Source organism: Hyperolius riggenbachi, chromosome 1 (genome assembly GCF_040937935.1).
Source record: "Hyperolius riggenbachi isolate aHypRig1 chromosome 1, aHypRig1.pri, whole genome shotgun sequence".
Taxonomy (NCBI): domain Eukaryota; kingdom Metazoa; phylum Chordata; class Amphibia; order Anura; family Hyperoliidae; genus Hyperolius; species Hyperolius riggenbachi.
In genome coordinates, this window is record NC_090646.1 from 261,502,125 (window position 1) to 261,518,257 (window position 16,133).

At 41.7% G+C, this 16,133-nt stretch overlaps 1 protein-coding gene across 2 annotated transcripts in view; it reads right to left on the reverse strand.

Annotated features, from left to right (window-relative positions):
• ADAMTS3 (ADAM metallopeptidase with thrombospondin type 1 motif 3) overlaps positions 1-16,133 on the reverse strand; it is a 267,310-nt gene that overhangs the window by 226,065 nt on the left and 25,112 nt on the right. For both annotated transcript variants that reach the window (XM_068233398.1, XM_068233397.1), the window contains exon 3: positions 9,115-9,518. In XM_068233398.1, the coding sequence (XP_068089499.1) occupies positions 9,115-9,518 (404 nt within the window). The remainder of the gene's footprint in view (positions 1-9,114; positions 9,519-16,133) is intronic.

Below are 16,133 nucleotides of genomic sequence, written 5' to 3' on the forward strand. Positions count from 1 at the left end.
CCCCTCTCCCCGCCGACTGTGGGCAAGGCTTTCCCCTCATGCTGCCACCCCTCCAGCACCCAAAAACCGGCCACGAGCGGGCCCCGGGGGGGGGGGGCCCGCTCTAAAATTCTGCAGGGAGGCCCGGTGGGGCTTAGTTACGCCCCTGCTCCCCTTAATCAAGCCTTGAGTCAGAGCACCTTATCTGTGTGCTTGTTCAGGGTCTATGACAAAAAGTAGGATCAAGAGGACAGCCAGGCAACTTGCATTGTTTAAAAGGAATTAAATATGTCCGACTCCATATCGCTCTCTCCTCAGGTTCCCTTTAAAATATAATTTAATATAACAGTTGTAGAAGCATCCAAAGCTGTGCCTATACAATTATAATTTTAATTTAAAGACAGCATATGCAGTGCAACTATATGAGCTAATATAAATTCATAGAGAATGAGTTATACATCCAAAAAGGCATTGACTTTCATAAACTAGTGAAATTTAGTACAAATTTCCATTAACATCTTCATTAAGCAGCCCATTGACAAAGGTCAGCTTCCAAGACATTTTTAGATGTGGTCTCTTGGGATAGGGAGTTTCTACTGTAACCAGATGAGGACAAAATAGTTGCTGTTGTTTCTGCTCTGCACAACTGATTGCATTAGTATTTGTAGCACATGCGGCTTACAAGCAGTGTTTATCTGGGATCTCAAAATGTTTACTCTGGTAGACCACGGAGTTACCATAGTAAATACCCACCCACTCCCGCTGTTCTGCAGGAATACTGTTTAGTGTGGCATATAGATGCAGGCCAAAGTGTCTTCCAGGATACCTGGCAGTGACCTCAGTCTGAATTTATTCTGAAACATTTCAGCCAAACAGTGTCGTTTTTGTGATTTAAGAGACTCATGTTTGACTCCTGTGGAAAATGCACTGATCACACTTCAACATTTTCAAGTATAATATTTTTGCAATGTCAATGGCCAGCCAGTACTCAGAGCTTCTGAAAAATGGAAAGCTTTAGTGGAAAAAAAAACTTTAACAAAGTAGCATGAGGAAATGAAGAAACTGGAAGCAGAGCTGCTATAAATATGATGCAGAGCACATTAATATATAATGAAGTGTAAATACAAGTAGAATTCTAGATTCTCAATGTATGCAAATAAGAAATGGGAACAACTGTGATCCATAACAACCAATGAAGTCTTGTTCTTCAAAAAGATGCAAGAAAATAACAAATTTGTATTTGCTCCAAGTGCATTTATTAAAACATTAATTATTTGTTTTATGTTTTAACTGCAACCTCAGTATTAAATCTATATATGCATAAAAAAAAACTAAAATATACCGGCTGCTTGTGCGAGTTTTGTATTGGCCCTTGTCAAGCACTCTATACATAATAATTGATATGAAGAACCAACATCTGGATAGGGCAGCCAGAGTGTCGGAGAGATTTAAAGAGTCTATTTGGTCTAAAATAAACATTGTGGTGCAGAGTGTGGTGCATGTGATGCTTGCAAATTGTATGCATGTGATGCAGAGTGTTGTGAAGTGTACATGTAGCTGCTTCTCCTCACTGGCCATCTTCCCATCTCCCTTGCAGCTCTGGACTTTCTACAGATCCAGGCATCAGTGTCTTCTGGCTAGCCATCTTCTCATCTCCCTTGCAGCTTTGAACTTGCTACTGACATCTAGTGGCCAAGTACAGAACTGCAAGAGAAACAGGAAGTGGCTCCCCGGACGAGAAGGCAGTAAAACCTGGACAAGGATAGCTGCATGGGAAACACTGCCAGGAATGTCTAGAGGTTACTATCCCCACACATGACTCACATATAAACTGACCTTTTCATTATGGGACATTTTTTTGTCCAAAAAATTCAGCTTATATGTGAGTATATAGGTAAACTCCACTAAGAATAGATAGTATACTACTTGTGTATCTCATACACTATTCCACATGTAAACTTGTGGCAGAAAAACAGGAGCCTCAATGAATGCCCCTTCAAAAAGCTATTTCCCTGGCTGTTATGCTCCTTTCCTGATCTCTCTCAAATATGTAACCAGAAGATGTATACTGAATTCCGATCCTTATAGTGCTATGGAAAACAAAGGTACAAAAGTACTAAATATTAAATAATGTTCAGACCTACAAAATCAGCAAGTAAAGCCGTAACTCAGGATGCCCTATTATTGCCATACAATAAAACTGAGAGAAATTTTACTGCAAACATTGCTGGTAGTAAAAAACACTAACACTAACCTTCCTCCTACAAACACATAACACTACCCTTTACCCTCCATACACCTAATTCTAATACAGCTGCTATCCAAAGCTACATGTTAACATAGGCGTGAGATATTACTGATAGTACAATATCGGTAATGTTACTGATAGTGTACAACCAGCTATTATCGATAGCAGAATAACATTACTGTCACTGATATTTTACTATTTGCCTATTTTAACCTATCCTCACATTAAGCTCTCTCCGTTTATGACTGACACTAACCTACCTCCTACCTACACCTATTACCACCTACAGTTTAGATAACATTCTAAACTTCTGTGACAGTGTCTATAGAAGTTATGGTATATATACTGTAACTGTTGTAGTGGCATATCCTACCTAATAAAACCCCTGTGTCTCTGTGTCCCATGTCCGTGTGTGTGTGTCCCTGCTTTGTGCTACTTTGCATGTGCTGCAGGGACGGCCATTGTTCGGTCGGAAGCCGGAAAGCCAGGGGGCCGGGCGGGCGTGAGCGCATGCGGCAAGCATATGCACGCATGCTGAGGGCAGCCGCGCGCATACGTACTGACAGGTGGCGGGCTAAGGTCCCTAGTATGATATAACTGATTCATTTTTTTGGGGCTCTGGTTATTGTTGTTATGGTATACACAACTGTTATAGTCTATAGCTGTTAAATTACATTGGTACACCCCAATTATACAGGCTGGACGTAAGATAATGTGAAACCGGTAAATTTATATTGAAAATATAACCATGCCCAAATTTCCTCACGCCACTATTGTCTGCTTTGCTATTATTGTTCAGATCCCCTCCATAAATTCATACATTCCACCACAGTTCCTTCCTTGCCAAACAGACAAGCCTGCCCACCATGTTATTTACATCTCTTCTTAATCACATCTATGTCCACCTTCATAAACTCAGCATGTATCTCTATAACCTGGACTACTTCCAAGCTGTTAGAATATTTCCAGTACATTGTGTATATTTCTATATGCCAAATAAGGCAGCATGCCAAAAAAAACCTTAGTGAAATCTGTGCTATGTCTTGGCCAGTTAACATTTCTCAATACATATTATGCTTAATTCACTAAAATATAGCTCATGCTGCCACTGAATGAAAGCAGTGCTCATCCTTCCTGAGCCAAATAATAATTACTGTCTTTGCTACCCTGTATAATTGTGTTTATTCCAGCATCCATGGGTCTGCACAGCGTACAATCTCCATAATACAGCAGGTCTTGATAGGATGGTGACAATGGCTGAAATGCTAAACACAGCAAATGTAAATATGCATTTCGTTAAAATGGACCTGAACTCAAATTATGCATTTTTATCTCAGATCTTATTTCTATTGCCAACTAAGTAATGTAAGAAGTAATAATATGTTTCATTGTACAGTATATTCAGGTCGGTTAAAATACCACATTAAGTATTTTACACTTTTTTCCAAATTCACTACGATTTCCCACATATGGTAGAAGTTCGGTAATGTACCAAAAAAAACAACAACTTCAATTCACTATGCCCTGTTCGATAGTCTCCCCAGCTATGGAGCAGGTCAGGCAGCAAGCTATTAGTCTTTTCTTACAAGTCTGTGCATTAGCCATTCTATCTCCTGTCCAGCGCATCCTCGTGCATCTGTGCTAGAGATAGCTCTTCTGTGTATCAGTGTAAATAAATCAGTGTAAATAAATGTCTCCTTCTCCTGCTATGCTGTTCTGAAGTCCTTGCTGCCAGAGTCAAATGGGGTGAGAAGCAGGGCTTTGTGGCTCTCCCTACTGGCTATCTGGCTCTCCCTATTTACTGGCTATCTGGCTCTCCCTATTTGCTGGCTGTCTGGCTCTCCCTATTTGCTGTCTGCTACATCTTTCAACTTTTACAGCAGGGAGATTGTGTTAAATACCGAAACACTTTTACTTGATTTACCGAATGCTAATCTTTGTGAATTGCAATTTCTTGACATTTCTTGAGGTGTTCACCGCAGAAGGCCGGTAATTTACCTTACTAGTTAGTCATTTTACTTTTAAGTGTGCTAATAGGCTTAGTGAATAAGCATTTGGCAAGGTGATCAATAAAATCAGCTATTTTCTGCGTTACCGAATGCAGTAATACTTAGTGAATTGAGGCCTATATGATAAAACATACATTGTTCAAGGGAATGATAACAAGTAGCAATTATTGTACTGCAATTTTAAAGGGACTCCGAGCTCAGAAAAAAAAGGAAAGTTGTACTCACCAGGGGCTTTTTCCAGCCCAGTGCTGGTCGGGAGGTCCCACGCCGGCGTCCTGGCTCCTCTCCTTCTCCCCGCTCCGGAATGGCTGGCAGGCCGCAGCCCGGGCGACACTCTCCCGAGTGTCGGGCTGCTTCTTCCGCATATGACGCGGATTACGTCACACGCCGGCCGCCTCGCGTCATCACGGCGGCCGGCGTGAAAGTACTGCGCATGCGCGCTTTGTTCGCGCATGCGCAGTACTTTCACGCCGGCCGCCGTGATGACGTGAGGCGGCCGGCGTGTGACGTAATTCGCGTCATATGCGGAAGAAGCAGCCCGACACTCGGGAGAGTGTCGCCCGGGCTGCGGCCTGCCAGCCATTCCGGAGCGGGGAGAAGGAGAGGAGCCAGGACGCCGGCGTGGGACCTCCCGACCAGCACTGGGCTGGAAAAAGCCCCTGGTGAGTACAACTTTCCTTTTTTTTCTGAGCTCGGAGTCCCTTTAAGCAATGCTATATATTTACTTTGCCTGATTAACTTTCCATAGCCAACTACATTGATTTCAGTGAAGCAAGACAGTTCCAACTGAACACATGTTCAGATCTGTTCACCACTCTTTATACTTCTCCAACCTTTTCCACAGTTTCCACAACATTTTAGCCAATGATGGCTAGGGAACAAGTCTCAGGAAGGTGACTACACGTTCATTCATAACAGATAGCAAAGATTGTGTACTAGCTATGATGGATGCTTCACTTCGGTTTTAAAATAGCTGTCTAAAAATTACTCCAGTTCTATGTTCATACTTAAGCATGCATTTATAGTACAAGAATGTTAGCCTAAAGCATCTACGATATCATCAGGGTTCATTACTCCAAGGGTAGATATGTTGCATATTAAGCCTATGAAGAGTCAGACCTTCTACATGTTTCAGTGAATTTCACACATTACTGTGGATTATTTAAAAATGGGTCTTATGACGGTGAAATAAAACTGACCAAACATAGACACATTTCCAGATATAGATCTAGAGACAGTATTTGCACATGTAAATTCTTCCTCTAGATCTAAATCTAGGTATGTGTCTATATTAGCCAGTTTTCTCATACTTTTTTGTCACATTACTTCCTTGCTGTACTTTCTGATTAATAGTCTGCCAGTCTGCCACATTTTTGATGTAGCATTTATGATCATGGATTCCACCATGTACCTCACACAGAGTTCTGCCTACAGTTCTGTGCCTGCCAACATATTAATACACAAGATCTTCATTATGCCTTAGGCTAGGTTCACATCAGATGTAAAAACGGACTGTTTTCAGAGACAAGCAGATAAATAGACATGTCGACGGGTACTATGTTAAATGTTGGAACCATTTACACATTTCCATTTTCAACCTATCTTTTGTTTCCATCGTGGTAGCAGAACACAATTTGCCATCTTGTAAAACTTTTCCAGACACCGCATATGCTACGTATTTCAACAGATACAATGAACGTGTACAAAACAGGACCACATCCATTCTCACTAGTGCTTTCAGCTGAAATAGGACACAACAAATTTCCTGTCTGCATAATTCCAGTCATAACATCAATTCTATGTATCAGTTGGATTTTCCGAGCCAATTATTATTGCATTCCACCATTACAGCCAAACCCTGCGCATCTCTTTCCCCCCATTTCCATAAGAATGAAGATCAAGGTTTGGTAGAGCTGAACAGCATATTACTATGATGGCCTTTTTTCCCCAACAGTTTAGTTTGGGTTAACATTATGCCGGATCCATCGGATAGATGGACAAAGCAGATCCAAAGGTGTGGTGGAAGTTCCAGGAAACACAATGATGGGGATATCTATGACCTGTCCCTTACAATGGACACCAACAGACCTTTGAAAATTATTACTGGTCACAGTGGATTCTACAGCCACATGTCACCTAGGGTACACTTAAATTTACTCCTTGTGGCTTCTTCATGTAACAGTGTAATTGGGTTGTCAATCAGATAGGACTATACACTCAGACCACATTTCAGTTTCCTGGAGGCACACAAAGAAATCATCAGTGACAACTCCCACTATCTTTTTCTGGAGTGAATGCACAAAGTATCACCTGTATTTCTTGCCTTGACATGGGCAGAGTTCAACTAGTCTGAGACGCTTTCTCAGCATAGTTTATTGACATGAATCACCTTTTTACACAGCATAGAGACAAGGGAACAGGAAGATCTGCACAGTAGCTGAATAAGGGAAATACAGATCTCTGCTAGAACTGATCTTTCATATTGCTCTTCATTATACAATATCATGACTTATTGACAGAAACCATGTGGTATATTCACTAAATTGCAGTAAGCAGAATAATGTGCTTACACATGATGAGTAGAGCATAATGTAATACATTACATGTAATTCATAACACTCTACTCATTGTGTGTAATACTTTACGCACGTTATTCTTCTAGCTGCAGTTTAGTGAATATACTTTATATGTTTTCTTCAGCTGATGGGACTTGAAGTCACATGGAATGGCTATTAAGCATGAACAATATTAGGAACACGGTTTAGCTAAAAGCAGGCAATGTCTTAAGCTTGGATGGATAGCTGTACAGGTGCCGATGCCGATAAGCAGGGCCGGCCCTAGACTTTTTGCCGCCTGAGGCAAATTTTGAAAAAATTATTGGGGGCGCCGCCGCCGAGCTGGAGGGGTAGCGAGCAGGGCGGGGGTATTGGGCCTCGCCTGGGTCCCCGTCCTCCGCTCCCCTCCAGCCTTAAATACATCAGAAGCGCAACTCCTAAGAGGCAGTGGGCGGGGAGGACTCACCTCTTCCTCGCTCGATCCAGCGTGCGCTCCACTGACGTCCCTTCCTGCAGCGCCGTCCATTTACAATACAGTGGGCGGCGTTGCAGGAAGTGACGTCAGTGGAGCGCACGCTGGATCGAGGAAGAGGTGAGTCCTCCCCGCCCACTGCCTCTTACGAGTTGCGCTTCTGATGTATTTAAGGCTGGAGGGGAGCGGAGGACGGGGACCCAGGCGAGGGAGGGGGGGTCCGACCCCCCTCCCCGCCGCTAGGCCCAATACCCCCGTCCTGCCCGCTACCCCTCCCGCTGGGCGGCCGGCTCCCCGCACCCACCGACGGGTGGATGCCGCCCCTAGAAATTTGCCGCCTGAGGCAAAAGTTTCACCCCGCCTCATGAGCGGGCCGGCCCTGCCGATAAGTATAGCTACAAAATTATTATTTTTTTGTAATTTAAAAAGTTTAGATCTAAAGGTAATATGTAAACAAATGCTCTCCATGTCACTGGTGAACTTCTTGGGACAACAAGTGGTATTTGCTGGCTGCAGTTTGAGTTGCTGGAGCCATAAAAATGCACATGAACTGAAATGGTAAAGTTGGCAACAGAAATACTGAAGAGATTATAGTCTTAATCCAATTCACTTTTTCTCCTAATTGTTTTCCTAATTGTTTTGTTTATATTCTGGCCCATATGCAATTAACTTTTTCACTTGAATTATCTCCTAGGAAATAACTTTCATCTTCTTTTAAACTAACTTTTCAGCATTTTACTATTGAAAAAGTACCTAAAAGTTGGTGGAAAAAGTACTATCAAATTTATTTTGAGTGTATTGCTTGCTGGTGGCTTAAAAGGCATTTTATAACAAGTTGTGAAAATATCACCAAGAAGTAAACTCAGGAGAAAAAGTGAATTGCATATGGGCCTCTGTTTAAAGTAACCTTTCAGCACACTGCAACTGAAAAAGTAGGTTCAAAAGTACTGTCAACATTATTCTGAGTATTTTCTTGCTTGCTGGGTGCTTTAAAGGCATTTTATTGATAAGGTGTGAATATCACTTAGGAGAAAATGTTTGAGAAAAAATAAGTTCAATAAGAGCCAGTGGCCCATCTGAAATTAACTTTTTCTCCAAGTTTATATTTTCACACCAGTGGCCATATGCAATTCACATTTTCACCTCAGTTTTCTCCTAGGAGACAGTTTTTCATCTTTGGCTTAGAATAACTTTTCAGCACTTCATAATTGAAAAGTACCAAAAAGTAGGTGGTAAAGTGCTAACAAAAGTATTTTAAGTATTTTCTTGCTTGCTGGTGATTAAAAAGGAATTTTATTGACAAGTTTGTAAATATCACTTTGGAGAAAACTTAGGTGATAAAGTCAATTGCATATGGCTCCATGTCAATAAAAAGCCTTTTAAATCACCAGCAAGCAAGAAAATACTCTAAATAATTTGGACAGTACTTTGCACCTACTTTTTTATACGTTTTAGCAAGTTATTTTAAAAATAAGAAAACTATCTCCCAGGAGAAAATGTAGGAGAAAAAAGTGAAGTTAATATGGTCCTATAACTACTTGCAGGATATGTCTACTGTCTATGCCATTCATACAATCCAGAAGAACCTTGTTACATAGGCCAAGCCCTGAATAATGTGAACCAAGTATTGGTTACAGGGTGTCAAGTATTGGTTACAGGGTGGTATGTCGCAAAAGTATTTAGTATATGTGAATTAATAAAGCCATATGGCCAGTCATGCCTCTTTAGTTGTAATTTTGCTGTTCTTTTTTTCTCCTTCTAAGTTTTTATTTAATGGTATTCTGGTGGAGTAAGTGAAATGGCAGACAATAAAAGCATAGAACGGAGAAAATTCTGTAAAAGTGATCTTACCAGACCATCGCAGTTGCTTAATGCAACAGATGCTCCAGGGATATCTGTTATTTCTCCAACATAAGCACAGTTAGTCCACAATGGTTCTTTTTTCCAGATTTCCTCTGTGCTATTTGTAACATGGGTTGTATTTCCGACATGACTTCTGTTTTCACCATTCACAGGGTCTTCGTGCCACTCCACAACAGCGCCTGGGGCAATCAGTCGAGTGTTTGGCTTCAATTTGAGATGAAATTCTCTTCCGAATGCTGTGACATTGAAGTACAAAGGTTGACGGATGTGTGATGTGTCTCTTGTTAACCTTCTTTTGTTACTTATGGAAACCACATTAGAGATATGGCGTCCCTTTGCGTCTGTGTTTATTGGTGTTATTAGTTCATACTCTCCTAGTATTTTGTCTAAATCTAAGAAAAAAAAAGAATGTATTTTTATATAGAAATCTACATACGTTAGAGTAAATAAAAGGATAGCTACAATATACCAGTGAAAAGAAAGGCCACCCAAATATGTTCCAGATGCAAAACAAATAAAGATGTTGGGAGAACCTTAACTAAATATTTTTCAAGTTTTGGATTGGAGAGCATTGAAGGTGGAAATATATCACAGTGAAGGTTTCCCAAAATCTACACAGACAATACTATAGATTTCTGTGTCACAACAGTTTAAAGCATCAACCTATTTATAAAAGGTGAATGACTCATGTATGTGTTTACTTTTCTTCTGAGTTTACTCCAAGAAAGTATTCTGAAACTAAGTGCTAAAAAATTATTTTTAGATAAGATGAAAAATAATCTCTTAGGAGAAAACTAAGGAGAAAAAATTAATTGGATATGAGCCAGTATCTTTTTTCATTTTTCCAAGAAGAATGCAGGCTGCAATGTGCAAAAATGTTCTCTATCTCAGGCTAATGGTTCCTATGTGCCTAAATCAGGTAGCATGCTATTGGAAATGGCATGTGACCTGTCCAAACAATGAAGGTGTGGAATTATATCTTGTTCCTCTCTTTGTAAAACATGGTTGGTGGCCTGAACATCAGCCCCCTGAGTGCAAGAGATTTGTGCTCACTGCCAATCACAAGCCCCACACTGCCTGCAAACTTGAAGAGTACTTGCTCCTGTGTTGAAGCTATTCATGCAAAGGAATGCAATGAGACATTAGTGATGTGCCCCATTTTATCTTCATAAATACCCCATCTTGTTTTGTTTTTGAAATTTTATTACAAATACAAATGACGTCAAATGTTTGTAAAATTGTCATACTACTTAGATACTTGAACTTCTGATCCTGAGGAGAGATGTTATTATAGCTTTATTTTATTGCTCATGTGCTCCATAACTCAAAAGATGTCCACACCCAGACTAGTATAATAGAGAATATGGTAAAAACTTAGCTAAAAACACCTCTAAATTAAAAGCCTAGCATAGTTAACCACTTTATAAAAGCCTACATACTTACACATTCTTACTCATTTAACTATATTTTTGTCATTTGAAATAATGCTATATAAGTTGCCTGATAAGCTCAGACTCCTCCTATATCTGAAATCCTCATTTGACTTTGTAATAGGTTACACCAGGTCAAACCAGGCATAAATATGTATGTGTAAGAAGTGAGAAAGTAAAAGTCTGGCATAATAATGAAGCCCATTCAGGTCCTCCATTGGTTGTAGGAAAAAGTAGCCAAGATTATTCCATAATTATGGTTAAATAAGAAATAGTAAAGTATAGACTTAAAATACAGTAGTCTGTACTAAAAGCAATTACATAGGAGCATAAAAACAAGTATACAAAGAAATAAATGCAATATTTAACATCAAGTAGTATATTATAAACCAGATATTTCTCAGCTTACATGTTGTGCAATAATAATCTTAACATATTTTGTATATATTACACAATGCCTATAAAATGCAAATCCTAATAATAAAAGACGTTTAGGATAGTTTTATCAGTATTTAACACATACCTTTCACACTTACACCCAGAGGACTCTCTCTAACATCTCTCTACTCTACCCCCAAAACAATACATAGCCTTAACGTTAAAGAGGAATCATGGTAAAAATAACGTAATAAATACAATTGATTATTTTCTACAATTGATTGTTCATTTACGAATTCTCTAGTCAGTGTTTTCCCATTTTAAAATATTTCCTCAAGCTAATTTTCATCATGAAATTCGTCACAGGTGGCGATATCTTTAGTCCTGTCAGGTGATTTCTGAAGAATGTTCACTTACTAAGCTAATATACCTGATCTCCCAGAATGCTCTGGGGGAGAATTTGCACAGCTAATTAGCCTAGGCTTAACATCACTGTGCGGGAAGGGCTATATTCAATATACAGCAATATATACTGTAGATATAGGAAGTGTTTTTGATGCTGAAACAAGGAAAATGACCATAAATATGGGTATCCTGAAAAATGTACTGCATTCTACTACAGTATATTCCACTACAGTGTCTTTTAAAAAGTTACTATGTTACACATCGATAGGGATGCTGGATTTGCAGTTGGGTGTAATTATTTCCATTTCAGTACCAGCTGAGAACTTTCCATGGTGACTTACAGTGGAGAACACACCACTGCAGTGCCTGGGAAATACACAAAGGAATTTCTGGGTAATCCATCTTATACCTAAAATGCACATTGAAAAATGTATCCCTAGATAATATTGATAAGGTGTGAAAATCACTTAGGAGAAAAAGAAAATTGAATAAGAGCCAGTGGCCCATATGCAATTAGCTTTTTCTCCTTAGTTTTCTCCAAGTTGATATTTTCACACCCTGTCAATAAAGAGTATTTTAAGTCAACAGCAAGCAAGAAAATACTCAGAATAATGTTGACAGCACTTTTGCACCTACTTTTTGGTAACTAAATATGATAACGCACTGATTGGCTAAGATTCTTTGGCCAGTCAGCTTCTTTGATGTAACTTGGGTAGCCAATTTAGATGTTTATCTACACCTGTTGGCCCACAATACATATTCCAGTGCCTAAGGTCCAGAGGACAGTGAAGGAGCACAATCCCTTTGATCACATTTAGGAGGCACAAAATACATCATTTAAGAGATTCATGAAACTGAAGTATTATAGTACTGAAAAACTAGTATATTAAAGAATTCTAATTATACTATTAGACTACTTTGTCCTGAAAGGGAAGTGATTGCAAAAGTATGTGGCAGCCATTTGAAAGCCCCATACATACATCAAACACTAAGAAATATTTGGGTCTAGAGGGGTTATTTGGAAAAACTCATCAGCCCAACAGAGCAGTGAACTACAACTGTGAGTGTGTATTTCTATGATCTCAAAGATAGCAGTGGCCATGCCTATTCACATTCTTCTTCATAGTGCCTGTTTGCACTGTCCACGGTCTTTAAAGGTCAAAGATGTGGACCATCAGAGGTAAGCAAAACCTCTGATTAGCCACTTAAAAAACAACAAATCTTCTGATTCACCAGAGATCTTTTGCTGGTAAGAGGTTTTGGAAGACCAATTAGAGGTCTACCTCTGATGGCCCAACCCAGAGTGATAGGAACAGCAGCATTCCACCATCTGATAACAGATGACGGAAATACAACAACAACAACAACAAATAACATTTGTAAAGCGCTTTTCTCCCGTAGGACTCAAATCGCATAGTTTCATGGAATTTTCATTTGATGCCAAAATGCCAAAGCTGCACTTGTATTAATAATACAGTAGAGTCACGGTTATCCGAAACTCAACAAACCAGAAGTCCAGGGGCATAGCTAGAAATCCCTGGGCCCCCTGCAAACCTTTGTAAGAAGCCCCCCACCACCCCTCTGTGTGCCTGCATCTTGTATGTCTCCAACATAGCTGACAGGAAGTATATTCAGCGGCGTTTCAGACATAGAAGACGCAGGCACGCAGAGCTCCGTCACCACCTGGAACAAGGAAGTTAGTGATGAGGTCACCGCCACTGACATCATTTCTGCAGGGGGAGCTGGGAGTGCTGAAGGGGGTGCCCGAGGTGAGGGAGGGAGGTAGTTGGGCCCCCCTCCTCGCAGCTGTGTGCCCACTGCCCCCTCTCCTGGGCTACAACCCCCTCCGGCCGCTGAAAACTGTCCTGAGCGGGCCTCCCACCAGGCTCGAGGGCCCCCCTGCGACTGCATCCCTTGCAGGGGCTATTGCTACGCCCCTGCAGAAGTCTAAACAAACCAGCCCAAATCCCCAGCAGTACTTACAGTGGTGAAAGACAAATTCTTAGGCTGTTTGTAGGTTCTGCTGTGCTTGACTGAGGTCCACATCTCCCTCAAGGTTAATATACTTTCAATTACTTTATTCTAACATTTAAAACAGAGTTCATGGTATGTATATAGAGTGGAGTATAATACTGTATTAGCTAGGCCCATTGTTAACATTGAGTCTTAAAGGGGCACAATGGCGAAAAATTGTAAAATTTAAAATATGTGCAAACATAAACAAATAAGAAGTCTGTTTTTTCCAGAGTAAAATGAACCATACATTACTTTTCTCCTATGTTCCTGTCACTTACAGTAGGTAGTAAAATTCTGACAGAAATGACAGGTTTTGGACTAGTCAATCTCTTCATAGGGGATTCTCAGCAAGGCCTTTATTCTTTATAAAGATATTCCCTAAAAAGAATTTAAACAATGATGCTGGCCAGCTTCCCTGCTCGCTACACAGTTTTTTTGGCAGTTGGACAGAGCAACTGCCATTCACTAAGTGTATTTTGAAAATAAATAAATCCCTGAGAATCCCCCTATGAAGAGATAAACCAGTCTAAAGCTGGCCACTAACGGTCCAATTTCTAGCGAAAAATCGTTTGAGCGATCAGAAATTCTGATCGGACGAAAAATCGTTCACTACACCATCAACTAACCAATTATTGCTTTCTATCTATCACGACCACCAAGAAAATCCAAATTTTCGTTCGACGAAAATTTATTCGGGCGACATTTTTTTCACTCGTTCATAATCGATTATGTCCATCAATGGAGATTATTTACAACCAATCCAATCAGAATTTCTGATCGCTCGAACGATTTTTCGCTAGAAATTGGACCGTTAGTGGCCAGCTTAATACCTGTCGCTTCTGTCAGATTTCTACTACCTACTGTAAGTGACAGCAACATAGGAGAAAAGTAATTTATGGCTCATTTTACTCTGGAAAAAAATGTACTTCTTATTTTTATATGTTTGCACAAATTTAATATTTTACCCCTTTGAGCAATCAGAAAGAACACTTATCCCACAGTAGCCTACTCTCTACACCCAGGGCCGGCCCGCTCATGAGGCGGGGTGAAACATTTGCCTCAGGCGGCAAACTTCTAGGGGTCGCACCCGCCCGGGGGGCCGGCCGCCGAGCCGGAGGGGTAGCGGGCAGGTTGGGGGTATTGGGCCTAGCGGTGGGGAGGGGGGTCGGACCCCCCCCCTCCCTCGCCTGGGTCCCCCAATCTGCGCTCCCCTCCAGCTGTAATTAGGAAGCAGCCGCTTGCAGATCGTAAGAGGCAACGGGCGGGGAGGACTCACCTTTTCCGCGTTCCAGCGAGCGCTCCACTGACGTCACTTCCTGCATCGCCGCCCACTGTATTGTAAGTGGACGGCGATGCAGGAAGTTACGTCAGTGGAGCGCACGATGGAACGCGGATAAGGTGAGTCCTCCCTGCCCGTGCCTCTTACGATCGGGCAGCGGCTGCTTCCTAATTACAGCTGGAGGGGTGCGCAGATCGGGGGACCCAGGCGAGGGAGGGGGGGGGTCCGACCCCCCTCCCCACCGCTAGGCCCAATACCCCCGACCTGCCCGCTACCCCTCCGGACGGGTGGGCAGGGGGGGGGGGGCGGGGGCGATAGCAATCTTCTCCTAAATTTGCCTCAATGTTCAAACGTAATTGCAACAGCACCAATGGTCAGTCGATGTGCTTAAATCAGCTTTGGAGTCACAAGTTACAAGTCCATTAACTCCATCAGATTAGCACCATCTAAAATAGGTTTTTATTGAGTGATCTTCAGATAAAATACATCAGATTAAAATCCACATGTGGGTATGCCTACGATGACGCACAGGCGTTTCGGGCCGTTCTCAGTCCTTTCTCAAATCATGGCAGGCCCACAATGATCACAAACTACTTTTCACACACCTATAAGGTCCACAAGAGGACCACATAGAAGACTGCTAATTAGCATACATGCATATTCATGAGTAACATAAAGATACCAATTGCAACATGTTACATACAAATGGTTGTAACCAACCCACAGGTGAAATCCAAATCTCACATGATAATAAAGATTACATACATATAAATTAGCTGTATGAGACACTCACCCAAGATCCCCTCATGTATAAAAACCGAGTAGGGATATGTGTATACACGGATCACCGTGTCTCCATATCAGTTTACACAGTTACCTCCAAAACAGCCAATCAAAACAGAGCCTACCGCGTCCGCATGTAGGACTTCTAAAGGGGCGACCAATCACCAGCCGCATTGCAGATCTCCAGCCACCTGCCCGGAAAAAAATATATCCAATCCAGGGTCAGGGCTCATAACTCACGCGGAAGAGAGATGGTTACCCTTTAGGGAACCAATCACCACAAGGCCGACGACGTCCGCTGGTCCAGCAGGTCTGGGAGGAGCGTCTCTACGCACAATCACACCCACCTGTTCACATGGACCAATCCCTAAAGCGCCGACAGCGTCCGCATCTAACACCACAGCGGATACGCCTTAATGGATACGTCACACGCACTAAAGCATGTGACCATCCCCTAGCCAATGGTGAACATGCCGACCACGTCCGCCAAAGAGCACCCGGAAAAACGGCATGATGCACATCCCATGCGATGTAAACATCACATGGGTGCGCATCAGCCATTGCCAAGACACACATGCGGTGCAGTCACCGCCCATATGTAAATTAGCCATGCAGGTACACCGGAGATCCCCAACCACTAAATGTCGCCGCCCCTATTAGTTTCTTAATCCAGGACAGCGACACTGCGGCAGGTGTAACAAGGCTCAAAGCCTCCA